Source organism: Eriocheir sinensis, chromosome 3 (assembly GCF_024679095.1).
Source record: "Eriocheir sinensis breed Jianghai 21 chromosome 3, ASM2467909v1, whole genome shotgun sequence".
NCBI lineage: Eukaryota > Metazoa > Arthropoda > Malacostraca > Decapoda > Varunidae > Eriocheir > Eriocheir sinensis.
Window position 1 is genome coordinate 28,214,657 of NC_066511.1, and position 27,723 is coordinate 28,242,379.

Genomic DNA, 27,723 nt, shown 5'->3' on the forward strand with positions numbered 1-27,723 from the left:
ACCCAGACTGATGAAGGCAATGGAGTCATGACAGTATCCGTTGCAACTACATAAAAAAGTTTGCTTACTAGGTAAATAGGTGGAACCAATAGATGTGCGAAATTACAGATGAACTGTAGTACTCTGCGATTATATCGGTAGACACACTTCCTACAACATCATTCACGAAAATTTTGGGCGGCAAATTTTAAGCAAGAAAAATAAAATGTGGCAGGAAATACTGCACATCCCAATGCACTGGGTATATCTTACCTGCCACCCAGAAGGAGGAAACTAAGTGAATTATGAATTTAATTTTAGGAGCCTTAGCTTGGAAAACTTTCCTAAATATTTTCCCTAAGGAGCGCGTCGCCGCCAGCCGTCACGTGACTCAGGGTAACGAGTCGCCTTAAAGTAGAACTGCGACCTCAGGCGGCACTCCGGGCCGTCCTCGGGGCGGCACCACACCGACACGTCCTCGGGTGCAAACTCCTCCCAGGCCCGGCCTCGAAATTGGCACCACCCAGATCCGATCTCGACGGCAAACCCCGCCCATGCCCGGCCTCGGAAATGGAACAACCTCGATCCGGCCTCGGAAAGGTACTACCTCAGTCTGGCCTAAGGGGCGGTACCACCCAGGCCTAGTGTCGGGGGCAACATCACCAAGAGCCTCGGGTGCTGCACCACCTAGGCATGGCCTCAAGGAAGGCACCACCACGGCTTGGCTTGGAGAAAACACCATCCCGGCCGGGCCTCGAGGGCGGCACCACGCCGAATCGTCCTCGAGGGCAGCACCACGCTTTCCGAATTGTGGAGTACCAAAACGGCATCATTTAATGTTTCACCACCTACAGTACTCTCACCAACAGCGTTATTGAAGGACGATAAGAAAGCAGGCGCTAATGAGCAGCAGGGGCGTGGGAACAGCACTCATTGTGTGGAAAAGGATGAGGACCATCTTACACATACACATGAACTGACGAACGCATAAAGGGTAAGGTAACACACACACACGCGCACACACACACACACACACACACACACACACACACACACACACACACACACACACAATCCCAATTTATCCTACTGAAGACATACAAACTGGTTCAGTCATCTCTCGTCATAGAAAAATACGAAAGGGAAAGATGCAACATAGAAAGTGACCTTCAACAAACTATATTTGGTGGAGGAGAGCATGATGACCACTTACCTTTAGGTTTGCTGTAGCCGTGCAGGGCGCAGTAAGAAGTCCTAGGCGTGGCCTGCCCACCCCAGTCTGGGGGTGGGGGTGGCCTGCCTCCCTCCAGCAGGTCGAGCCTGATGCGAGGATGGCTCGGGCTGCGAGAGTGACTCCGGCCGTGACGTGCCGGAGACCCTTGGTACTTGTGGGTCCTCGGCAGAGTGCCTCGAGTGCCTTGCGACAGGAAGGTCTGGGGCTCTACTTGAGCATAGGGGCGGCGGTCACGACCCGGCACGGTGGTGGGGTCATAGCTCGGGTATTCTGCCCCCAGAAACGTGGTGGTGGCAGAGAGAGTAGAGATGGACCACACGCCGTCTCTGTAATGCACACGCTGGCTTTGAGGACTCGAGGCCCTGGTCACATCTGGCCGCCTCCCGTAACTGCTCTCAACCCTTCCCGGCGGAGGAAGCAGCTGGTGGTGATACTGTGGAGTCGCGTGGGTGACAGCCGGGGGGTTGGGGAGGTAGTGAATAGCTCCCTCGGAAAATGGCAAAGGTGGGGGTAGGCTGTGGTCGCTGTATGAGCTACGCGAGCCGCTCTGTGAACTAGAATCCGAGCCGCCGTACGCACCCTCCAACACGTCTCCCGGCAGGTAACGGGGGTCAAGTGTTAACACAGGGGCCTCCCGGAGGTAAGGTGAGGGTGTGGTGAGTGATGTCTGAGTTACGAGAGGCGGAGGCACCGTTACAGTGTTGGTGGAAACCTTGCTAGTGTGTACGTAATAAGGGGGCTTGTCCCACGCGAGGTGGGAGCTACTGGTGTGCTGTGGAAGGTGAGGTGTAGACCCAGCTAGGGGGACATAAGCGTGGGGATGTGTGTGCCCTTGGGTGTAACAAAAACGGTAGCCGCTGCCCGTTGAGGCTTGTCTGGGCAGGGTGGAAGTCCTATTGTTGCTCTTGGCGTCCTCGTCTTCAACCTCGGGTAAACTTCGTCTTTTCATGGAACAGAGTGACCGCCGCCTTTCAGCAGTGGCAGCATCCCGCCGCGGCACATCATCGCCATAGAGGCTGCACACGCGGCTGGCCAGGGAGCCGGAGACACTTTCACAGGGCTCCTGAGCCACGCTGACGGCAGGGTCATGGGGGCATCGAGGAGATCTGCTTCCCTCGCAGGGCGGCGGAGTGGGGCTGAGGGGCGGGGGAAGGGGTGGGGAGGACAGGACAGGGGACACTTTTCCAGCAAAAGAAATGCTACTGCCTTCATTCTCACTGGCTTCCGACATGGCTGGGTTTTCGACCCTTTCTTCCACGGTTCTGTCCTCCCCCTCGCTGGCATCCTCCTCGCCCACCCCATGGCCGCGCCCCTCCCCGCCTGAGCCCTCCTGACTGTCGCTGTCATCCTCGCACGCTGGACGGTGAGCCACCAAGTCAAGAGAAATCTTGGCCCGATCCTGTTCGGGCGGGGAGGTCTGCGAGGCGGAGTCCTGAGCACATGACTCTTTGGTGGAATCTCGCGAGGTAATGATGGACGGCAGCGAAGGTGACGGCCGCGCTCGGCACTGCGCACAGGTTCTCAAGTGGGCGCGACAGTGGGCGCAGTGACGTAAATGTTTACGAACCTTGAGCAGCCAGACCATCCCGAAGAGCGCCATCATGGCGTGGCATAAGCGCAGGGGCGCATCACACTCCCCCACCCAAAGCTGCCTCCGCCTCGCCCATGCCGCGCCGTCACTCGAGGCTCGCTCCTCACATCGGACACTCACTGGGAACACGACCACACGTAGCCACGGCACTCATCTCGGCGCACTTTGGTTCAATTATTTTCCAATCACTTTTCACTTCCAAGATTTGGAGTTTCTCACTGATATAACTGAATTTCATACACACAAAGATCTGTAAACCTGCAAAATTAAGACATTTGAGTCACAGTTTTAATTAGTTGTACGACCCCTGACTAGGATTACAAAATATATCGCAGGTACTTAACTTTTGCTTTCAGCGTTATTCTGGGGCACAAATAACTGTCTTTTATTCTCCTCTTCCTTCTCCTCCTTCTCCTTTACTTTCTCCTTCTTTTCCTCCTCCTCCTCCTCCTCCTCCTCCTCCTCTTCCTACTGTGTCACTTTTTAGAGAAAAGAAATCTTATCCGAATGGCAACCGGAAGCCCCTAGATATATTGATGACACATCCTTGAGTAGTATTAGCGACATTGTAGAAAGTGATATAGTACAAATTATCGATAATATTAAATTAAACAAAACGCCAGGCCCAGATAAAATATCCCCGCGTATTCTTAAAGAAGCAAAACATCAGATCAGCAAGCCCCTCTTGAGCATATTCTAAAAGTCGCTAAACACAGAAAAAGTACCACTAGAATGGAAACTCGCTAACGTAACTCCTATCTTTAAAAAAAGGCGACAAGTCACAACCAGGTAATTATCGACCGATCAGTCTAACGTCAATCGTAAGCAAAATTTTGGAGACGATCATTCGTGGAGAAATGTTTTTTTTTTTTTTAAAGATAACAGACTAATTAAGGATTCGCAACATGGTTTTCGAAAAAAACGTTCCTTTTTGACCAACCTTCTCGATTTCTTCAACTGCATCTTTAATGTATACGATGAAAGTCAATCAGTAGACACTGTATATTTGGACTTTCAGAAAGCATTTGACAAAGTCCCTCACAGCCGCCTCCTTAGTAAATTGCAAGCTCACGATATAACTAGTAAAATTCATAAGGGGCTCAGACTGGCTTACCGACCGTAAACAGAGAGTTGTTATGAATGGTATATCATCTGACTGGCGAGATGTCAAAAGCGGTGTTCCACAGGGGTCGGTGTTGGGACCTGTTCTGTTTTTAGTGTACGTAAATGACATTGACAAGGGGCTATCGTGTAAAATGTCGAAATTTGCCGACGACACAAAAATAGCCAGCAGAGTCTACTACGACAATGGATAAAGAACACTTCCAAGCGGATCTCGAACGTTTAAGTAGTTGGGCACGAACATGGCAAATGAATTTCAATATTGAAAAGTGCAAGGTTATGCATATCGGAATCAACAACGATCGTATTCATTATCAAATTAACGGAGTGCGACTTTCTGAAGCCAACAAAGAAGAAGATCTTGGAGTAATAATTTCGAACGATCTTAAACCGAGTCAACATTGCACAGAAGTAGTAAAAACTGCCAACAAACTGATCGGATTTATTGGTCGTACATTTGAACACAAATCAGAAAAAGTAATATTGACACTACAATTCGTTAGTTCGCCCACATCTTGACTATTGCGTTCAGTTTTGGTCTCCCAATTACAGAAAAGATATAGATAAACTCGAGAGGGTGCAGCGTCGAGATACTAAAATGATCCCTAGACTGCGAAACAAACCGTACGAAGACAGACTTAAAGAACTGAACTTATTCAGCCTATCAAAGCGCAGGCTAAGAGGTGACCTTATAAAAGTGTTTACAATTTTCAAGGGATTCGATAACGTTAATGTTCATGATTATTTTAGTCTTTCAATCAAGTATAACAAGAAACAATGGATACAAAATAACGAGGAAGCGTTTCAACTCAAATTAATCAAAACACTTCTTCAACCGTGCCATCAATGTATAGAATGGTTTGCCTCAAAACGTCGTCGAAAGCGAAACTATTTGCACGTTCAAAAACCGACTAGACAAATATTTAGAAGCTAACCCGAACATCCGCTATTTTGCTCCGGTCTAACAGAAAGTAGTGTTAGCTTAGTTGTCGTGTATAATCTTCCGTCTCTCCATGTAAAATTCCATTGTAGTTTTTCTATACTACATGGTATTCTTCCTTCGGCTGGAGGGACTGGTGGAAGGGGAGGAGCCTTCACCTTTGCTGTCCTGTGTCTCTGACTCGTAGATTAGAGTAGATGGTAGCAACAACAAACAGCCTAGTTTGGACCAAGAGGTCTGTTGCTGTTTGCTGTTCCCTCCTCCTCCTCTTCCTTCCTCTTCCTTCCTCTTCCTTCCTCCTCCTCCTCCTCCGTCTCCTCCTCCTCCTCCTCCTCCTCCTCTCCTCCTGCAGCATCTTCCCTACCTGTGCACGCTCAAAACTGCAATCCTGTTAAGGTGGTGTGGCACAAGGCATCGCGCCGTTCAACATTCAACTTCTGAGTTTTCACACCCGAAGTAGGTCACAGAAGCAGAAAAAATAACCAAACAGCTACGGAATGGTTTTTTTTTTTCGTACCATGTGGCAAGGGGTCTGCATGGGGTTCTGTGCCTTCTTTATAGGGCGTTAGAGAAATTAGGTGGACAAAAGAAAGAAAACAACAGACAGAAGTTCGGAAAACAGCCAAGGGTGTTTCGACGTGTCCCTAAATGTTCCTACCTAGCTTGTTTTCACCTTGTTTGTACTGGAGAACCTAAATGAGTCTATCCCTCCCCCGACAGGCAAATAAAACCCTCCTCCTCCTCCTTCTCCTCCTCGTCCTCGTCCTCCTCCTTCTCCTACTTCTCCCCCTTCCTTCTCTTCCTCCTCTTTCTCCTACTCTCCAATGCTCTTCCTTGCCTAATGCAGCTGAACGCAATTTCCATGTAAATAGCGCCAAGTCTCACGCACGAGACTTCTGCAAGACATCTCACAGATTCCATTCTCGGGCATTTACACTTTCCTGGGGGAGACTGAAGGACACTAAGACACGGAGGGAGAGTGCAAGGGTAGGAGGGAAGGAGGGAGCGGGGAAGAGTGAAATATTGAAGGAAGCAAGGAAGGAAAAAGGAGGAAAGAGAGGTTAAAAATGTCTCAAGAACTGTGTCCTCATGCACTCACTCACAGCATCTTTTCCTGCGCAACACCCCTGCCATTCTCTGCATCCTTCTCTCTCCGTCTTCTCGCTCTGTTTTGCCTCCATACGTCTTTCCTCCCCCTTGACGCACTCTTTTGTTAGTTGCGCTCACTGCACTTTGTTTTGATTTTTCTCGGTAAAGAATTAACGCCACCGGTTAAAAAAAAATGCTCCTGTACAAAAAAAGACAAAAAATCCAAAACAAAGTTATCGAAATTAGTTCCACACACTCATCACTCCATGCACAGTTCCCTTTTCTTTTCTTATATTCCTTCTTGCTCTTTTTATCTCATTCCTGCGTGTATTTTTTTCTCTCTCCTTATACTTCTGACCTTCATTCCCTCATCCTATCTGCTTCCTTCCCTCGCCTTAATCTCTCTACCTCCATTAATCTTGGTTTGTTTTTCTCCATTGTTCTCTCCTTCACTGCCGTTCCACCTCGGCCATAAAATCTGAAGAAAACAGAAGGTTCTTGAGTTAGATAACCTTGAAGCCATTTTTTCAGTTTTTCAGTTTCTTGTTATCGTGAGAGAGATTCCTTTGTTATTCTTTCTGGTGAAATTCGTTTACTGAATAAAGAAAACATGATTACATTTTTCTAGACCCTTCTATTTTGAAAGATATCGGAATTATACGTAAAGAAATATAATTAAAGTTATTTTATATTTCATATTCTAGGAAAGATACTAATAAAATTTCACAGTGATTTTTTTTTTTTTTTGTTAGAGCAAGAACAGTACACAACAGCTTGGGGGAGTTTTTTATTCACTGAAATGATTTTTGTATATTCAGTTCTCTCTCTCTCTCTCTCTCTCTCTCTCTCTCTCTCTCTCTCTCTCTCTCTCTCTCTCTCTCTCTCTCTCTCTCTCTCTCTCTCTCTCTCACTAAACATATCGCTTTCTGCTGGCCCCCTCATCGATTTCCTTCCCCCCTCGTGACACTTTCCCGTTATTATTTTCCTCTCCCTCTTTTCTTATTCCTCCCTTCGCCGATCCCCTTTACCTTCAGGAGAGAAAGAAATCTCTACCTCCCTTTTTTAAAATAGGAATCGCTATCCCTCCCTCTATACCTTCCTCCCTCTTGTAAAGTCTTCCCTCTCTTCTTCTCTCTCTCCATTCAGCCCATAATAAAGGGGTGAAGTCTTACTATAGCTTGGCCTGTTCGTAAGAGTCTTGAGCACTGCAATTTTACACGCGACTTTACTGATCTTCATAGACTCGGGTTAGTCCGATCTGATGATGGTAATGATGATGATGAAGAAGAAGAACAAGAAAAAGTAGGACAAGAACAGGGAGGACGAGAAGAAGAAGAAGAAGACGAAAGAAGAAGAAGAAGGAGAAGAAGAAGAAAAAGAAGGAGGAGGAGGAGGAGGAGGAGGAGGGGGTGATGGTGCATAGGATAATAGAGGAGAGGAAAAAAAAGAAGGAAAAGAAGATAATACCACAGGAAATGATGAAGTAGGAAAGCGAAAAGAGAAAGGAACAAAAGGGTGGAAAAAAATAAGGAAACATAACGTAGAGAGGAAAGAGAAAGTAACCGAGTAAGTTAGAGCCCCCCAGAAGACTTTGAATAATAAGACAAGTTCACCTTTCTACAAGCGAATCATTTTCCTTCCGTGTGTCTTTCCCGGCCTCAGAGTCGCCACAACGCATTCACACATTCCTCTTCGCTGTATAATTATGAGCAAAGTCCTACGAGTCTAGTTCTGCTATCTCCTCCTCCTCCTCCTCCTCCTCCTCTTCATCTTACTTTTTTCTCCTCTTCTTCCTTTTCCTCTTCTACTTCCTCTTTCTCTCCTTTCAACTCCTCCTCCTCTTCCTGTTCCACTTCAAAGTCCGGGGATTATAGTTCTGCTATCTCCTCCTCCTCCTCCTCCTCTTTCTCTTAATTTCTCTTCTTCTTCCTTTTCCTTTTCTACATCCTCCTTCTCTCCTTTCAATACCTCCTCCTCCTCCTCCTCCTCTTCATCTTACTTTTTTCTCCTCTTCTTCCTTTTCCTCTTCTACTTCCTCTTTCTCTCCTTTCAACTCCTCCTCCTCTTCCTGTTCCACTTCAAAGTCCGGGGATTATAGTTCTGCTATCTCCTCCTCCTCCTCCTCCTCTTTCTCTTAATTTCTCTTCTTCTTCCTTTTCCTTTTCTACATCCTCCTTCTCTCCTTTCAATACCTCCTCTTCTTCCTCTTCCACTTCATTTTCCACTTTCTTCTCCTCGTCTTCTGCTTTCTCTTCTTCCTCCTCCTCCTCCTTGAAAAAAAAGGGAAGAAGGAAAGAACGAACGAACGAAAGGCCAGATTTGAAAGGTAGAGATAAAACCACAACAAACAGATGGAAAATGAGTGAATTGATAAATCAGTGCACGCGAATTTAGGAGACAAGAAGTACGAAAGAAAATCCTACTTGAGTGTCCCACCGGTAAAAGAGAGAGAGAAAGAGAAAGAGAGAGAGAGAGAGAGAGAGAGAGAGAGAGAGAGAGAGAGAGAGAGAGAGAGAGAGAGAGAGAGAGAGAGAGAGAGAGAGAGAGAGAGAGAGAGAGAGAGAGAGAGAGAGAGAGAGAGAGGGCAGTTGTGTTTAATGAATCAACCGACAAGAGGAAAAACGCGGGAGTGAAGAGAATGAGAATGAAGGGTGAGAGAACAAAGGAAAGGTGAGGAAGGGAGAGAAAGAGAAGAAAGGTGTTACAACGAGCGAGAGAGAGAAAGAGAAAGGGAAACAGAAACGGAGACGAAGAGAGATAGAGTCGTGTTTACGCGTGAAAGCCCAAGCAACTGTAGAGAAAATAAACAAAACATAATAAAAAAAATTATAATAATACAACCTAGACCCAATTTTTCAGGTACCCGTAGAGGAAAGGAAAATTTAATTAGTCTGAGAGAATACCTGTACGACGCAATACCGTGAGAGAGAGAGAGAGAGAGAGAGAGAGAGAGAGAGAGAGAGTTTTTTTGCAGAGCCTGGCGTGAAAGGTATACCACAGACTAGGTAATCATTGAAGTGGTGGTGGTGGTGGTGGTGGTTGAAGGTGGTGATGGAGGTTCGAGGCAGAAAGGGGAAAAAAATAAAATACGTTTGTGAATGCGGTGAAAAGCAAGACAGATTTAGCGTATAGTGAAAAAGTGTGAGGAGAAGAAAGAAGAGGTTGTAGAAGAAGAGGAAGAAGAGGTGAATGCAGGAGAAGAAATAAAGTGAAGGAGAAGGAACCATCAAAGCGAATATGAAGAGAGAGAGAGAGAGAGAGAGAGAGAGAGAGAGAGAGAGAGAGAGAGAGAGAGAGAGAGAGAGAGAGAGAGAGAGAGTAAACAAATTAATGAAGTGCTAAAAGGATTAAATAAAACAAAGAACGGGAAATGGCAAAGCAGATACAAAACAAAAAGAAAACGACCGTCGATAAGAATTAATGAGCTGAGCGAAAGAAAGCGAAGGAACGAAAAAAGGGGTATGAAAAAAAAAATAATAATAACAAAGGTCAGAACACGGAAAACAGAACCAAGTGTAACAAAGAAATTAAAGGAAAGAAAAAAAGCAGCATAAAAACAAAGGTGTAAAGAGGGGAGGAAGGAAGGAAGCGAAGGAGGGAAAAATAAACGGATAATTAATGAGAGAGAGAGAGAGAGAGAGAGAGAGAGAGAGAGAGAGAGAGAGAGAGAGAAGTAGAACAAAGGGAGCAAAACGAGTTGTATCTCCACTACCTAAAAGTTCTCTCTCTCTCTCTCTCTCTCTCTCTCTCTCTCTCTCTCTCTAAACACATTCACTGCCTTTTCAGACATGCCTATTGTTTCTTCCTCACTTTCTCGTTTTTTCCTTCCCCCTTTCAAAGACTTCTTCTCCTCCTCCTCCTCCTCCTCCTCCTCCTCCTCCTCTTTCAAGGCAATAATGACCCACTTGGATGCAGCTCACCACGCTCACTTTGAGAAATATTTCGTTTTATTTGCCAAAGCAAGTGCGTGTGGGTCGATGGAGTGTAGGTATTGACGACTACTAAAGTGTGAGTGTGTGTGTGTGTGTGTGTGTGTGTGTGTGTGTGTGTGTGTGTGTGTGTGTGTGTGTTCCCTCTCTCTCTAAGGCTCGCAATTTTACCGTTCTCCTCCCCCTTCAGTACCCCCTAAAACTCCTCCTCCGGTACTTTCCCCTTCCGATTCCTATAAAAACTCCTTGAATGGCTCGCCGTCTCCAGGGAAAGGGACTCAAAGAAAAGCCTAACCCCTTTTTTTTCAACCCAAACAGCTTAATCACTCTCTCCTTTCCAATTATTTCGCTTTATATAACGTACACACACACACACACACACACACACACACACACACACACACACACTTATCATTTGAAGCTCTTGGGACGGACATTCCCATTAGCAAATTTATCACATCATTTCCGTAAGGGTAAGATTAAACATTTCCTCCGCTTGATTCCACGCTGGAAAAAAAATTCGTGTCCAAAGTGAAAATCAATCACTTCTTTCATTCCCAGACTTGCAAATGATGAACTCACGAACGAAAAACTAACCGTTCATATTTTATTTTTCATTCCATCTTAATCCTGAACTTTTCTTTTTTTTTGCGTTTTATCACGGGCATAAGATATTGAAGTTCTTGATTTTCTTTTTGTGAAGCTGTCTAGTTATTTATTTGTTATGCATTACTTTTATCATGCAAGAAAATAAGTATCGTGCCTCTTGACTGTTGCATACGAGAAAACAAAAGATCCAGTGTGCTTTCACGGCGAGCTCTGATTGAAACTAGAAGAAGAAAAAAAGGCCAGACGATAAAAAATGATGATGTAGAAACACGGCGAAAAAAAGATGATGGAGTTGATCAGAGAGATAGACACACAGACAAACAGGCAGACACTGAGACAGACAGACACAGACAGAGAGACATAACGACAGGCAGAGAAACCAACAAAGAAAAATCATTTAAAGAAAAACATGGGAAAAAAAGAAAGAAGAAAGAAAATAGAAAAAGAAAGATCTTGAAAATGCGGGAGACTCATGGCGTTAGTGAAGGTGAGACGGAGGTGATGATGAAGACGTGTGGGAAGGAGACGTGGAGGAGGAGGAGGAGGAGAAGGTGGAGGAGCAGCATGAGGAAGAGGAGAGGAAGGGAAGAGGAGGAATCGATAAGCCGATGAAGGAGGGTAGTGATGGAGTGGGTAATAGCGGAAAAGAGCAGAGCCTGGGAGGGTAGGGGCGGAGGAATTGAGGCTTATTTTGACCTTTTGAAAGTCTTGGAGAGTCAGTTTGAGGCTCCTAAATCTTTCCTCACAGCTCATCCTTAAATGGGTAGATTATTCCTATTCTCTGATATTTCTTCTTTATTCCTTTCTTCCCACCACTTCAAAGACTCATCGTTCTCTACATTCCTTCTGTTTTCTTTCCACGTATCTCTGTGTTTTTAAACTTCTACGGAGGGTCCTATTTCCTTCCTTCCAGCTCATCCTTGTATAGGTAGATTATTCCAATTTTCTGTTATTTCTTCTTTATTCCTTTCTTCCCACCACTTCAAAGACTCATCGTTCTCTGCACTACTCCTGTTTTCTTTCCACTTTTCTCTATGTCTTTGAATTTCTACGGAGGGTCCTATTTCCTTCCTTCCAGCTCGTCCTTGTATGGGTAGATTATTCCTGTTCTTTATATGACTTCTTTATTTTTTCCTTTCTTTTCACCATTTAACAGATACATCGCTCTCTGCTTTGCTTCTATTTTCCCTCCATTTATTTCTGTGTTTCAACTTATACTGTCTTCTTCCTTTGATCTCCTCTCTACTTCTTTTATTATGTTTCCCCTTTTTCCTCTCCTCGTCTTTCCTCTTCTCTCACTCTGTTCCCATACTTTTTTTTTTACACATTCTTTCCCCTCAGATCCAAGCCGTTAGTAATTATTCAGCATCTTATCGCTCTCCTTGTACGTCTCTCTCTCTCTCTCTCTCTCTCTCTCTCTCTCTCTCTCTCTGTCTATCCATCTATCTCTATCTCTTCTTATCGGTCCCTCTCGAATCCTGCTCTAATCCTCTCCACAACCTCAGTTTCCTCCCTCTCCTGCCTCCTTGAACCGAGTCTGAGCCGCATCCAACACCCCCTCTACCTCCTGCCGGCGACTGATGAAGAGCCGCGAAGACTTGGCCCTTGTAGCCTCAGATAACAAGCGTCTCGGCGCCGGAATGTCTTCTTGCGGCTGCTGCAGAGAAATGGAAGAACACAAAAACAAGGAAGGACTGAATGGGAGAAGGGAACGAATGAATGCCTGGATGAAGGAAAGAAGGGTGGAGGGAGAAAGGAAGGAATAGGAAGGATGGAGGGGAAGAGGGAAGGAAAATAACAAAATAATGAAGGATGGAAGGAAAGAAAGGAGGAAGAGAGGGAAACAAGAAAGGGAAGAAGGAATGAAGGAATGAAGAAAAATGTTTGAGGGAAAAAGAGAAGGAAGAATGTACGCAGTAAAAGGAAGAAGGGAAGGAGAAAAGAGAATAGGAAGGATGGATGGAAAGGAGGGAGGAAGGGAGGAAAATAAGAAACGAAGAAAAAAAGGAAGAAAAGAAGGAAAGGGGATGGGAGGAAGATAAGAAGAAAGACATAAAGTAAGGAAGGGATGAAGAGAGGAAGAAGGAAAAGGATGAATGTAAGGAATAATCGAAGCAAGAAGGGAAGAAAGGAGAAGAAAAATAGGTGGTAGAAAGTAAAAAGGAAGAAAGAAAGAAAATAACAAGAAAACAAGAAGAGAAACGAACAAGCAAGGAAGAAAGGAATCAAGTAAGGAAGCAAGAAAGGAAACAAACAAGGAAGAAGGAAAGGAAAAAAATGGAGATAAGAAACTAGGGAGCAAAACGACATTTGAACACTTTTGAGAACCGAATTAGCAAAACTTTCCGCCCTGACAGCAAAAGAAAATAAAAAAGTCAAAGTTAGAGAAGCTTCTGGTCTTTAATGGGGTTTTTTTTTCCTGTATTAATCGTGTTTCCGCGGAGAGGTATGGGTTTAATAGGGGAAAGTGGAGGCCCATTTAGAGGGAAACAACGAGAAGCAGCCCTTTACCCAGCCTTGCCCTCTCCTCCCTTACCGTGTAAAGACCTTTTCCCCCAATGCCTGGAGCGGCAGCTGTGGCGGCGGCGCACGTATAATAGCAAGAAGTGCACGAAAGAAAGGCACAGCGGTGGAAAATTGCCGAAAAAACTCTAGCGCCCTCTCGTGTGTTTCCCTCTTAAGAGTGCGCGGCCTCAACCGGCGGCTAAGTTGATTAAACGGTGTGTGTTTTATCGTTAGTGTTTTACTTCACTCAGAAAAAAATACTTTGATACTACCTGCACAACACACACTTAGGTGGTCTTAGTGGTATGTGATACTTGTTTTCATTTATTTAGGTTCTGCCATGAACACAAAACTTTATACATCTTTATTGGAACACAAAACATTTAACTTGTGATATGTCTGAAACCTTCACATAGTAACTGAACTGCGAGACTTAGGAACATCAACTCAACTAGGCTTATGTATATTGATGAGACTTCTTTTTTCTTCTGCTACACCGCTTTATCACGTCTCATAACTGACACACAAAACAGGCTGAATCTACTCCAGATCCTTCTTACAGTCCTAACAGCAGGAGGGAACATCATCTCACTGAGGTTAACGCTCACTGGAGGAAAACTCTTTATCCCTCTGTTTCACATTTTCATAATAGAATTGCAGTTCCTTACAGAGCGGCTGCCACGCATTAATCTTTCTGTTTGTGCTCCAGACTCGCCGACTTGCTCAGGGAAGAACACAGGGGTGGGAAGAGCACAGTTTGAAGCTCATCTCCCGGCATCAAGTCACTTCCTGGCTGTCAATTAATGTCACAGTGAATATCTACCCAAATCCAGGAAGGGACACGCCGAGGGGACGCAAGGTGTTCTCCGAGGGTCTTGGTGAGAAGAAAAAACTAATCTTCGCACTCCTGACTGAAACGTGTCATTAGGGGAAGCAGGTGACGTGGACTATAATATATAATGTTTGCTTGACGCCAAGACTGGTCGCGTTAGTTTGATTTAGACTATTGGTAAAGGCTGGCAAGGGGCACCGTTTCCAGCGGGGCTACACAACAAACAACAACAACCTTCAAAACAGTACTGGTGAAGGAGCTTGGTGTGAGTGAACCTCAGAATGGGCGGATGGATGGATGGGTGGATGGATGGCGGTGGGTGGATTTGTGGATAATGAAATAGACATATAGACTGAAAAAGGGAACAAGATAGATATGTCGATACACAAAAACAGGCAGGCGGATTGACAGACAGAAATAAATATAGATACACAGACATATAGATCAGTGGTTCTCAGCCATTTTGTACTCGCGACCTCAGTCTCAAAGAGCCGAGACACGCCATCACCCAACCATCAACCGCCTTAGTTTTCGACCCTATCATCTGAGAAAAAAAAGGGTGCCAAGACTTATTCACAGGAGAGTATCGTGTTTAGAATAAAGAAACAAAGCTAAACTCTGATAAACGTCAAAATTATACATAACTAAACTAAACTCCTGCAAGAAGAGTAGGAGACGGGAAGGCCGAAGCAGAAAGCGCGAAGTGAGAGGGAGAGAGACAAGAGGGGTGTGGAGAAGGAAGGGCGAATCAGGAAGGGTGAGAGGAGAGAGGAGAGAGACGAAAAGGATATGGGAATAGAGATAGAGGGGTGAACCAGGATGGGTGAGAGAACGTGGAGAGAGAGACGAGAAGGGTATGGAAATGGAAAGGCAAATCAGGAAGGATGAGGGAAGACACGAGCGAGACGAGAAGCTGGTCTTCCATCTTCGCTACCAAGCTCTCCCAAGGCTATTCAACCCCCGGCCCCCAGCCACTCCTGAGCGATCCCCTGTGCACTAAGAAACCATGGCTTGGAGCTCCTGAGGTAAGTAGACAGAGCAACTGACAGACAGACAAAGATAGATATATAGATAGATAGACAGAACGGTAACCTTAAGCCTGGTAACACAAATAGATGACCGGGTGTGTGCCGGCCGGCGTGCATTACACAGGCTAATGGACCAGCTGAAAGCACTGCTGAGTCAGGGAGCGGAGTGCCGAGCCGTTCTGGGGAGGTAAGTGAATTATTTCATTAAGTGGAGGGCAATCGCGTTAAAAAAGGGAGCTGGACTTCGTGCTTCGAATTCCAATGAGCCTAGAAAATTGTGCAAAAACAGCAAAACGAGCCCGAACTTCAAACACATCAGCCCCCGTAAACTTTCTGGTCTTAGTCGACGAATTTCTCGGTGAAGCATCATGAACTCGCTCCGGGCGCCATGCCATTCCCTCCTGGCCCGTCTTTCTCCACCGTACTTCCTCCATCTCTCCCTTCCTTCACCCTTCTCGTCTTTCTTTCCTCTTTCCTCACCCTTCATGCTTTGCCTTTGCCTCTCTCTTCCCCTACACTTCTCTCCCCCTCTTTCCTCATCCTTCCTGCTTCACCCTTCTATCCCTTTACCCTTCTCGTGTTTCTCCAGTCTTCTCTCCACCATACTGCTTCACCCCTCTCTTTTTTTTACCCTTCTCGTCAGTTTCCGGTCTTCCCTCCCCCTTCCTGCCTATCTCTCCCTTCTTCCCTCACCCTTCCTGTTTCTCTCGCCTCTTCCTTCACCCCTCTCTTCCCTTATCCTCCTTGCCTCTGTCCCCTCTTTTCTAATCTTTCTCGCCTCTTTTTCAATCTCCTTTATCCTTTTTTGTCACTCCCTTGACTCTTACCCTACACTTCTCTCCTCTCTTTCCTTTCCTCTTCTTGCCTTCATTTTCCATTCCCTCACTCTTCCTCCCCCTCTTCCAACCTTTCCTAAAATCTTCCTGTTATTTCTTCCCTGTTATTTTTTCTCCTGGTATTGTCCTCCTAACCCCTTCCTTACCCTTATTTTTCCTGTTATCTCTGCTCGTCTATTCCTTCTTGTAATCGCCTCTCATTCTACCTTTCAATTATTTTTCCTGTTATTTCTTCCCGATTATTTCTTTCTGGTATGTTCCCCTTCCTACCTTTACCTTATTCTTCCTGTTATCAATTCCCTGCAGTCCTTTCGGTTAGCGCACCCCATTCATTCCTTTCCCTTCTATTTTCCTGTTATTCCTTCGCTGTTATTCCTGTTATACCTTCCCCTAATTATTCTACCAGTTACTCCTCACGACCCCGTCCCACCTGTTGTCCCTCACACGCAAAGAAACGCCCGCCAAAACCTCCACATCTGGAAATAAAACACTGCCTCCTTCCTCCCTTTCGCGTCGCACCTCACCTCATGACACACGCTTTCTCACAATAATTACCAGCTTCTCTTGACGCCACTCACTCATCACTCACACGACATAAACCACTCACTCACACTCACTCACACTCACTCACTCCTGTCTTCCATGATGCATTGCCACTTGTCACACAGATTATTGATACGCCTGAAGCCAAATACGTGTGGGGAAATTTACGTAACTGTCATCTTCAATCATAATCTTCCTTAATTAGAAAAAGATGGTGAAGTGAGCGTGTGATGTGCAGGAGAATGGACTAATGACCTTAACCGGGAAGACACACACACAAAAAAATATACAGTGCTGATTTTGCAGAGGTTTCGCACACTGAGAGACGAGAAGAAGAGGAGCAGAGAGACACTGTGTATACAATGAAGAATAAGGTGATGAAAGTCCGTCAAGGTATGAATAGAGAGAAGGGTATAGATAGAAAGACTGATGTATGTGCAGAAAGACGTTGAAGAAGAAAATAAGTCACCATAGAGTCCAGCTGATGGCCATTATGAGCTGATGAAGGTGGAAGAACAAGGAAAAGAGGCGAGCATCACACAGAGACGTCGTTAAGGGATACATTTACGAGAGAGGGAGAGGAAGGGAAGGGAAAGGACAGCGGGTCGCGAGGAAAGATAAGCGATGCATATTGAAGTGTGGGATGTTAAAGTGGACAGTGCGGACTGGTAAAAGGAAGGAAAACGAGGCTACTATAGTCGTTTCAGGAGAATCTGGCGGGCGGGGGGTGGCGGCTGCGGGATCAGCTAACCCCAACAATATTATTACCCTAAAAACGAAACAATCTAAACACTATATGACCATATTGGATTATCCAGTTATTTAATTAAATTCATTAGTGTGTATATAGATGTGTGAGCGAAAGAGGTAACAGAGAGGAGAAGACAGTCAAATCAGTGGGAGAAGAGGAGGAAGGAGGGAGGAGGAGGAAAAGTATGGAGGAGAAGAAGAAGAAGAAGAAGAAGAAGAAAGAAAATGAAGACGAAGAAAGAAGAAGAAGAAGCAGAAGAAGAAGATGAAGAAGAAAGAAAATGAAGAAGAAAGAAGAAGAAGAAGAAGAAGGGAAAAAAAAGAGGAAGGCGAAAGAAGAGGACAAGGAGGAGGAGGAGGAGGAGGAGGAGGAGGGGAGGAGCAAGAACGAGAACAAAAGAAGAAAAAGAAAAAGGAAGAAAAAGCATCGGGAGCATTGCTAGGGAGGGGGATTACAGCCAGGCATTTAGGCAAAAAGATCACAGCCTTCAGTAAGCCGCGCTGGGCCCAGCGTGCCTCCGCCTCCAGCCGGCCCTGTCTTGATGAAAATTTAAGGTAATGCTGTCATGTAAAATTCAAGGCCAGAGCGGGATTGGCCGGGGCTGCTGAACAGGGCTGGCCGAGGCAGGAGGACGAGGTCATATTTCCCTGCCCAACGCCGGCCAAGAGCATGAGAGAGGAGAGGAGAGGGAGAGGGCGAGGGCGAGGGAGAGGGAGAGCGAGAGCAGAGAAAGAGAGGGGGGAGGGGAGAGGAGAGGGAAAGGAAGGTTGCTGCTGGTGGTTAAGTGCCCTGCATGCTAAAACTTAAGTCTAATAGCACACCGCTTTACATGACACCCTCCATTTGCACTTTAACAAGATAAGGAACGGCGTAATTTTGGGACGGGTTAAGTAAAGCTTGTGTGGTGCTGAGCAGTGCCGTGGCTCGTGATCGAGTCGTCCTCAATGCCCTTCAAGGCACGCTACAGATCAGGACCGTCTGGTTAGTAGGTTCTGTGCCGTTTTCGCTAATCTGTACGTCTCCACCTTTAATGCCCATAGCAAGAAAATAACACTCTGGCAAACTTATCTGTGGTGAAAACATTAACTACCAAAAAAAAAAAAAGTAAACAATCTCACTTTTGACGATGGATCCTGACAATTTTATGCCACAGTTCAAGTAGTTTTCTCTCCGCCTTGAGTACCAACTGGAGGGAGAAGAACACACTGGAGAACAAACGAAGTCAATAAAAAGACTTCACTATCAGACTCCGCGACAAAACAACAACGCCAGTTGATGTACAGGTAATGGTGTATGATTCTATCTTTAATTACAAATGACGATACGGAAATATATTGAAAAAAAATATGATGCTATCTTGTCAACTATTCTTGCACGTATATATTTTTTCTTGTTAATGCAAACATTAACGGACATAAAATTAATCCACAAAAACGCAAATTCTTCTGAGAACGACACATACAACAGCAAATGAATAAGCAAATAACAATAATAAAAAAAATCATGAGCAAAAAAAAAAAAAAAAAAACTCCACAACTTGCTGTTTTCCATTCCTGATGAACAGTAACGATCCATTACCGAGAGACAGAGAGAGAGAGAGAGAGAGAGAGAGAGAGAGAGAGAGAGAGAGAGAGAGAGAGAGAGAGAGAGAGAGAGAGAGAGAGAGAGAGAGACAACGCACCATACACTAACGACCCGTAAAAAAAAAGAGAAAAAGCAAAACAGCCCTTTCCTCCAGCAAATGAGTCAATTTCTCTAATGTACGACTGTGTGACTGGACGAACCCCTTCCCCCTCCCTCCCTCTTATCGCCCTCCCTCCCTACCTCCTCTGTCCCTACCTTCCTCCCCTCCTCCCTCTTTAACGATCATAACCCTCCCCCCATACCAACTATAGGAGGAAAATCAAATCAGGAAAATGCTCACACACACACACACACACACACACACACACACACACACACACACACACACACACACACACACACGAATATATACGCCTGCGCAGTTCTGGTAAATGGGTAAATACATTGTTAATCCATACAAACGTAAACAAATAATAATTAGCCTCAAAATTATGCCCATACACACTTCCATTGTCAGAAGTATTCATATTGGCAACTCTCTCTCTCTCTCTCTCTCTCTCTCTCTCTCTCTCTCTCTCTCTGGTGTTAAATAGTGAAATGTGGGTGGAGAACAACGTAGAGTACTATGGAAATTTTGCCCCCCCCCCTCCTCTCTCTCTCTCTCTCTCTCTCTCTAATATGGGGCTCTTCACGTCACCACTGCTTTCATTTCAGCGCGTGCCCACCGAAACGTCCCAGGGGAGCCCCTCTTGCTGCGGTAAATTAATGACAATCCGGGCGGGCCTCATCTTCCCTTATGACGGCAGGTATATGAAACAGGGAGGGAGGGAGGAAAGGTGAGGGGTGAGAGAATCAAGACAGGAAGAGAGGCACAGGTAGAAGGAAAGGTCAGAGAAGAGAGGAGATAGGCAGGGAAGGTGGGAAGGAAGGGAAGAGGATAAAGCGAAAGGGGAGCATTGATGGGACTGAGATGAAGGGATGGAAACATTGAAAGGCAAGCTATAACAACCATGGCTGACGTATAGTGTAGCGTGGAGGGGGTGGTGAAGGGGGCTGGTGATGTGGGGATATAGGAAGGGAAGGGAAGGGGCGTAAAGAGACTGGTAGTACTGAAGGGTTATGAGGCAAGGGTGAGTGAGGAGAGTGAGAGGAGAGGGGCAAGGCAGGCTGTTGCATGGTTAAAGGAAAGTAAGGAAGGGATGGGGTGGGAATCTCTGAAGGGTTATGATTTAAAGGGTAAGGTTTAGAGGAAGTGTTCAGGGATATAGGCAGGAGGAGATAGGGTACGATAAGCTACTGCAGGGATGGAGGAAAGAGGCAAGAGAGAGAACGGGCATCATTGAAGGGTTAGGCGATAAAGAATATAGTTTACAAGACAGTGTTTTCGTTTATAAACAGGAAGTTTGGTACGTGCAACATTTTGGAAGATGTGGAAGGTAATGGAGGGCAGGTAAGCGGAAGAAGGGCAGGGGCGGAGGCCAGAGAAAGGTTATATTGTAAAGGATATATTTTTTAAAGGAAAGAATTGATGTGTGCCTCGGAGGAAGGAAAGTATTGAGAAATGGGAAAGGTAAGATAAGATAAGACGATGAAGGGAGAAATGATGTTACAAGACTGATTAACATGACAACAAATTTGGTGAGTTGCTATTGAACAATGTAATACACAATGAAAGTCGAGGAAGATAAGGGTGGAAAGGAGGGTGAGGGGAGAAATATTGCATCTTAATAATATACTGTAACCTCCCGCATGACAACAAATACGAATAGTTATTATTCTTCTATAATTGATAGTACATTTTTAAAATGCAAAAGAAGAGAAATTAACAATAAAACAAGCGCCTCTGCTGCTGTGATGTCCATGGAAAACACCAATAAAGGGTTTGCTGAAATTCGAATCATACGTATTATTAATACTTTCTTATCTAACTGATCGAAAATATGATCAAAATACATTTGTCATCGACATTCGAATTAAAGGTAGACTCATAATGAAGCTCACAACACTACCAAACACGAAGGAAAAATGACTACTTGTTTGAAAGGAAAAGCGAATTAACTGTGAATATACTGAGCCTTCACAACAATGCAGCGGTATAAACATGACCAAACACAATTAACCATTGAAAAAAATACACACGGAAAAGAAAACAAATACACGCATAAAAAAGGCCAAGACAATAATCATCTAAACACAAATAACAGAGAAACAAAACTCAATTAGCATACCAACATATGCAAATGCGTGTATCATCTCATTCACACATTCCGCTTCTGATATCAAACACCGACGATACCCGATGAACAATGCAACGAATTAGCCTTTGATGTGCGGCATTGTTTCAGCGCGTATATCCCCGCGAAGAGTAGAGCCACAGTGAACGCAATCGCAAAAGACTGGGCGGCCCTTTCAAGTAAACTCCTGCAACCCACCCACCCCCCGCACGAGCCGCCGCCACACACACGAGAAAAGAAATTCCAAACTCGCACGAAAAAAAAGGAGACAAAGCGAGAGAGAGAGAGAGAGAGAGAGAGAGAGAGAGAGAGAGAGTGAAACACACACACACACACACACACACACACACTCAATGCTAACTCTCCATGCTTAGCTCTTCCTTTTCATCCATTTCTAACCGTGCACGCAAATAAAAGATATATAGTCTAAGATAACTCCGAAGACTTTATGATATATTTTTAATTTTGGCATTTAATAAGCGTCTATTTCTAAAGATAAGATAAAGCTGCATATTATTGGGATAAAAAGAAATGAGTGGCAGTGAGCGGGAACGGTGTAAGATTAATTAAAAAGGGAAACCTTGCTTACAATGTCTGAATATTTTATCTCTATCCCTTCCACTATATATTTTTTTAATTCGTTTCTATTTCTTTCATACCTTCTTTTCTTTTCAAGAGTAATTAAACGGCCCCTTCTCTCCTCACATGTCTCGTTATATATATATTTTTTTTTCAAACACGCAAAAATAAATATGGGAGCCCCTCTTTTTTTCTTGACGGTTGGTTGAACTTCTATTTTTTTTCCTCTTTTTTTTCATACAACTTGTTACCTTTTCTTTCTTCATCCTACCCCATCCTCATTTTTTTTTCTCTTCCCTCTCGTCCCCCTTCAAGCCCAATCATTTTTTCTGTACATATTTATATTCTGGAAACCAATTTTATTCACGCTATATATCCTCCTCCTGTTATTTCTCTTGTCCTCCTCCTCTCCTTCTTTTTCCTACTCATTCGGTATTTTTTTCTTTCATATCTCTCTTATCCCTCAAGATCATCATCATCATTCTTGCTCACAATTTTCCCTCCTCTTCCTGCTTCACATCCTTTACTTTCTTTGAAGATTCACCAAATAAAACTCCTCGTGTCAGTCTCACTTTTTTCTGTCCTCTATCACTCACCTTTTTTATGCTCTCTCTCTCTCTCTCTCTCTCTCTCTCTCTCTCTCTCTCTCTCTCTCAGGTAGTATTAGGTACGTAGGTCCTGGAGGAGGAAAAGGAGGGGATAGAGGTGAATCTGGTGCTGGATCTGGTGTCAAAAGCAAGACTCAACATGGAAAACTAGAAAAAGAAAAAGAGAAAAAGTGAGCTAAACACACACACAAAAAAAGGTTATATATATATTTCTTTCTAACTTTCTTTTCACCTGAGATTTAAGAGACTTGGAAATGGCGAATCATCCGAAGAATCTAATGAATATCAAACTATTTTTTTATGGGATTTCCTTTTCATTCTTCCTCCCCGTCAGTCTGCCTCGACAGAGACGGATAGACCGACTGAGCTGTTCGACTGCGTGCCGGATGGAAGGCAAGATTGTGGAGGGCGTGGAGATGAAGTGGAACGAGGAGGTAAGTGAAGGGTGTTGTTATGGTGACTGTGTGTGTGTGTGTGTGTGTGTGTGTGGGTGGGGGGGGGGGGAATAAGAACTGCATGTGTATATAGAGGGGAGAGGGAGGCAAACGAAGTCGCATAGGTGTTTGGGAGAAGAGAAAAATGCCGGGTGAAATGGGGTTGAGGCGTACGAGAGTTTGACGTGATGCAGACATGTGATGGATGGGAAGGGAGGAATATGACGCGGGTACAGACTTGGGGAAAATGTTTAGCGGGGAAGCAAGGGAGAAGGTGGAGAGGTTACTTTGATGGCTGTCTTAAGGAGCGCAGTTGTGGTGACCTGGACCAAGGTTCTTCAACATACGGATCGAACTCTTATGCTGACTAGACTTCTGCTTGAGTCGTCATTTCTCCGCACACATACATCGATAAGAAAACGCTAACAATGGGAGGCACTTATCCCTTACTACCAGCAAATGGCTTACAAAAAGGGTCTTATGGTATTGATCAAAAGAAAACTGGGTCACTAAGAAACCTTTGAAGACTACCGTTTGTTTCTTTTTCTTAGAGGAGTGCCTAATGTTGTATTTGTGTACTGAAATGTATGTATATATGTATGAATGTATTGTATTGTATTGGAGGTACTGTAAGTGTGTGCAGGTGATAAGTAGCGGTAAAGACAAATGACCGCTGGGAAGACATGATGAGATTGGGGGATGCAGCGAAAAGACACGATGAGCAAAATTAATGATGAGTAGGGAGGGCGTGGGCTAGGTAAAAAGAGCAAGTTAAGATAAGAAGATCGCGGGGACGACAGAATGGCACGGTGGGACGCGGTCAAGAGATGTGAAGGATTTGACGCTGAGGAAACAAGAGACGAGATAGGAGACAGAATGTAATGACGATAAAGTTTAAGCTTGCGTACTCTGGAAGCAAAGACAATGGAAGAAAATATATGCACTGATGGACTGACTGACTGACTGACTGACTGAATGAATGAATGGCTGATTGATTGATTGATTGAGTGAGTGAGTGAATAAGTGTGTGAATGACTGACTCACTGATTGATTGGATGAATGATTTATTGATCGATTGATTCATTGGTGGTACCCAGTCATGGCGCAGCAGTAAGTGAACATATGTGTGTGAGCCTAAAAATATAAAGATAACGGAGTGCCTCAGTTGATTGGGATGGAGAAGAAAAACACATTACAAGCGAGAGTAACTAAAACGTAATTGTTGATGTTTCAGTAAGTTCCTTAATACAGTACACCTGCAGTAACATAAAACAAAATCATAGCTAGATACGAACATATGTCTCATTTTCCACTGGCTTCATAAATTCAAAGTTCTCTCTCCACTCACCAATATGTTACTCGCTGTACTTCATCTTTAACTTCAAACGTGACCTTTTGGCGACCCCTGAACCAGAAGGACAGAGGATTTTTTTTCCAATGGGGTCACACAGAGTTTTCTTTATATCAGTTTGCTTCACACCTCCTTATTCTAGTAGAGAAGCTTCACCAATTTGTACGCAACTTTAAAAGTATCACTATTGTCAGAGATATTACTTCAAAAAATTTAGCTGAGGTGTGAAAAGAAAATAGTGACAAACATTGATCATAATTCTACATTTTGAGAATAGCTGATTTTCATATTTGAGATGAAGATGAGCACTGAGGCCAAGCGCAGCTATAGCGTATGCTCCTGACTGTACCTTACCTCAGGTTTATTTGTTTTTCTGACGATGAGTAATAACTGGAAAGACGGGGACAAACAGGCCGACCAACTTTTTTCTTGGACGACCGACCTAATCCAATATTCTCGACGCTAGTAATCAGCCGACTCAATTTTGTATCTTCCACGTAAACTTATAATGAAGGTTCCTTCCAACAAGGGGTAAAAAGTAGAATTCTAGAAAATATTATGTATGTCTTATCGGGTAAACAGACGGCATAATATATACTCGTTCAAAATTTTTAACATATTTAATTAGCCTCATTTACAAAACATTCAATAGGAAGCCCCTTTGCTATTTTTACCTAATATTTCACCTTGTAAACACCCTACCACCCACAATTTTGACTACCTGAATACAATAACTGTATAGCGTCCTACACAGCTATACCAGTTTTGTACATCTAAAACGCGCTGAACTGAAGTATTTTAACGTGTCTCCTCTCAGCAAACCAGCTCACGTCCATTGGTTTATACTTTCGTTTATGTTTGCTCAATAAGTCAAGGATTAAGTATGTTTTGTCGGCTCGAATACCTCAAACATGACAGAATTGGTTTAAAGCGCAAGCATACAACATCAATGAGGCAATATCTTTCACAAGGAGATCCTCAAAGCATCTTAAAAACGATATTTGTACGTTTTGCACTTTTTTATTGTTTTCTTTGTTTGAACAGCATCTTGCAAGCATTTTTTTAATTTATTTTTTACTTGCATTAAGCTTGCGTCGACATCCCCATACAGTAATAATAAAGCATTTATAGAAGGAACACTCGAGAGGCAATTTGTTGCATCCTCCCGCTCACAATACAATGTTTTTCAGTGGTGTCAGATCCCGAAGTATTGTAACGTCTCGTGGAAGTTCCTTACTGCAGTTTTCAAATATATTCACCTCCGTAAGACTCCACAACACATTTTTTTATGCCTCACGGTGTAATATTCCCGTCCTACGTTTTCTTATGTGTCTCCTCCCTTAGCAAATAGCATTCATTTTGATCGCCACTTCTCTTCCTTAACTTCATTGCAATAATTTTTTCCTTGCCCTTGTTCTCCAAAAAATAACCTTTTGATTTAAAATAGTAAAACAACGCAAACAAGACACTCAAATCTACGTTGAAAAAGAATGAGAAAATTAAAAGAACGGCCATACGAAAGATGTAAATAGGTATACCACGGGCCAACCGGCTTCTTGCAGACTCCTTACGTTCTTATGTTCTTATGTTAAAAATCGAAGGTTGATGATCCTCTCTCTCTCTCTCTCTCTCTCTCTCTCTCTCTCTCTCTCTCTCTCTCTCTCTCTCTCTCTCTCTCTGATCTAGAAGTAAACGAAAGGTACTGAGATTAGGAGAAAAGAGTAACGATATAAGGTACCAGAGGGGAGAATAGAAAAGGATAATATAGGATAGTATAGGATAGGATAGTACTGAAGAGGAAAGAAAAGGTATGGAACGTATATCAAAATAATAAGATAAAAGGAAAGGAAGAAAAAAGAATGGAATGGAATGGATAGGAAAGGAAGAGTAGTTAAGGGACTGACTAAAAATAGCGAATAAAGCAAAGGAAATAAATTGAAAGGAAAAGAAAGGAAAGGAGGAAAAAAGCGGAGAGGAGAGCAAATACGAGGATGAAGAGAAAAGAAATAGCAGCAGGAGGAAGAGGAAGAGGACGAGGAGGAGGATACGTAACAGCAACAGAAAATTGAACGGGCAAGAGAAATGAACGGCCGCTCAGGTGCTGAGTTGTGACATTCAGGCTGAGGTTCTGATGCGGGGCCGGCTCTAAAGTAAGCAAGGAAAACTGTGAAATTTAAAGGGCGAGTTAAAAATTGGAATTAATAGTCTGAAGGTTAACTGGGAAAGACAAATGATATGTCAAGAAAAATATAGTAGAATGAGAAATTCAGAAAAAAAAATTATTGATGAATTCCCGAACCATTTAGCAATGCAGGAATAATTTGAAAACATTTTTGGCTCAATTTATCGAGTTTCAAGTGATGAATTAAGCGTGAACGGTTATTTACGTCAATCAGCTGAAAATGCACGATTATTTTTTATGTTATACTACTGACAAGTGATACAAAACAGCAAACATAATCACACTAAAAAAGACCACACACACAAACATACACAAACACCTAATCCCCCTTCCGCACACACACAAACACATTTACACTTCCTTCACCCTCCACACACACACACACACACACACACACACACACACACAACACAAAGCAAGACTATTTTTATTTTATGTATCTAATTAGGATCATCTACTACTCCATACTTGTATACTTTCATTCCTAATTATTTACTTTTTTTACATAAATTCAGAACACAACTTTATATATAAATATATATATATATATATATATATATATATATATATATATATATATATATATATATATATATATATATATATATATATATATATATATATTCCTCCCACAGCGAGCAGAAACCAACCCTGGGCTCCATAACTTCCCGCCTCCACCATAATACTGCCGCAGTGTTTGGCCAAGAGGCTATGCACCAGGCCCAGCTTAGGACACTCCTAAGAGTGCGACGGCCTCGTCCTTCACTTCATGGGAGAGAGAAGGGAGTTACCTCGACGTTCAAAACAAGACCCCCCCCCTTTCCTCCTCAACCACCTCCTCCTCCTCCTCTTCCTCCTCCTTCTCATACATTACAGCTTAGCCCAACTCTCCCTCACTCTCTCCATCGCTCCTGGCTATTATCCCTTTTCCTGCAAACACTCCTCTTAATATCCTTCCTTCCTCCTCCTCCTCCTCCTCCTCCTCCTCCTCCTCCTCCTCCTCCTCTTCATATTTCTCCTCCTTTTCACTGGAGGAGTCTCATCATCATCATCCACGTCTTCATCCTCCTTTTCATTATCGCCAGAGGTTTTGATCAGTTTAAAAATGATATTTATCCTTTTTTCTCTCCCTTTCCTCTTTTATTCTTGGTTTACCTTTTTTTGTAAAACCAACTGACACCACTCACACTGTCACTACTTTCACCACCGCCTCACTCTAAGCCTCACAAAAATTCCGTGGTGGTGCTCTCCTCCCCTTCCCTCCTCCAAGGCCACGATCCCGGCTATAAATTCATAAGGGACTCATTAATCACGGCCTCATTAATGACCACCGATGAAGGCAAGTGACTTTGACCGCTGCCGCCCCAAAAATATTTATGACGCTGGAGTGGGGACGAAAAGGAAACGAACGCCCTGTGAAGAGAATAGGTTTTAACGCAGTTCAATACGGTCTCTGAAGTGGACTGTACCATAATGAAGCCAAATAAACCTAACCTAACCTAACCAATCCACATCATCCATCTGCCCCCCCCCACCCCCCTGCCCCTCCCGTCCTAGCGAAGTCTTGTTCCACGGGTTCAGTACTATCTCAGAAATGGACTGTTGCAAATGTGAAGTCCATGCAAGTTTCGTTCCCTAATACCTCCTTTTGTTCAAAGTTTAAGAGCAGCTGTCAACCTTCAGTGAACAATCTATGACTCTGAAGGAATAATGATAAGGAGTAATTAGTTTCAGTAGTTAAGAGAGGGAGAAAGCAAAGGGTC

At 43.9% G+C, this 27,723-nt stretch overlaps 1 protein-coding gene across 2 annotated transcripts in view; it reads right to left on the bottom strand.

Annotated features, from left to right (window-relative positions):
- Positions 1 to 272: 272 nt before the first annotated feature.
- The window catches only part of LOC127007473 (histone-lysine N-methyltransferase 2B-like), an 86,871-nt gene continuing 59,420 nt past the window's right edge, over positions 273 to 27,723 (bottom strand). For both annotated transcript variants that reach the window (XM_050878554.1, XM_050878546.1), the window contains one exon: positions 273 to 3,062. In XM_050878554.1, coding sequence (XP_050734511.1) covers positions 1,149 to 2,816 — 1,668 coding nt within the window. In that variant the 5' untranslated portion in view covers positions 2,817 to 3,062 and the 3' untranslated portion in view covers positions 273 to 1,148. The remainder of the gene's footprint in view (positions 3,063 to 27,723) is intronic.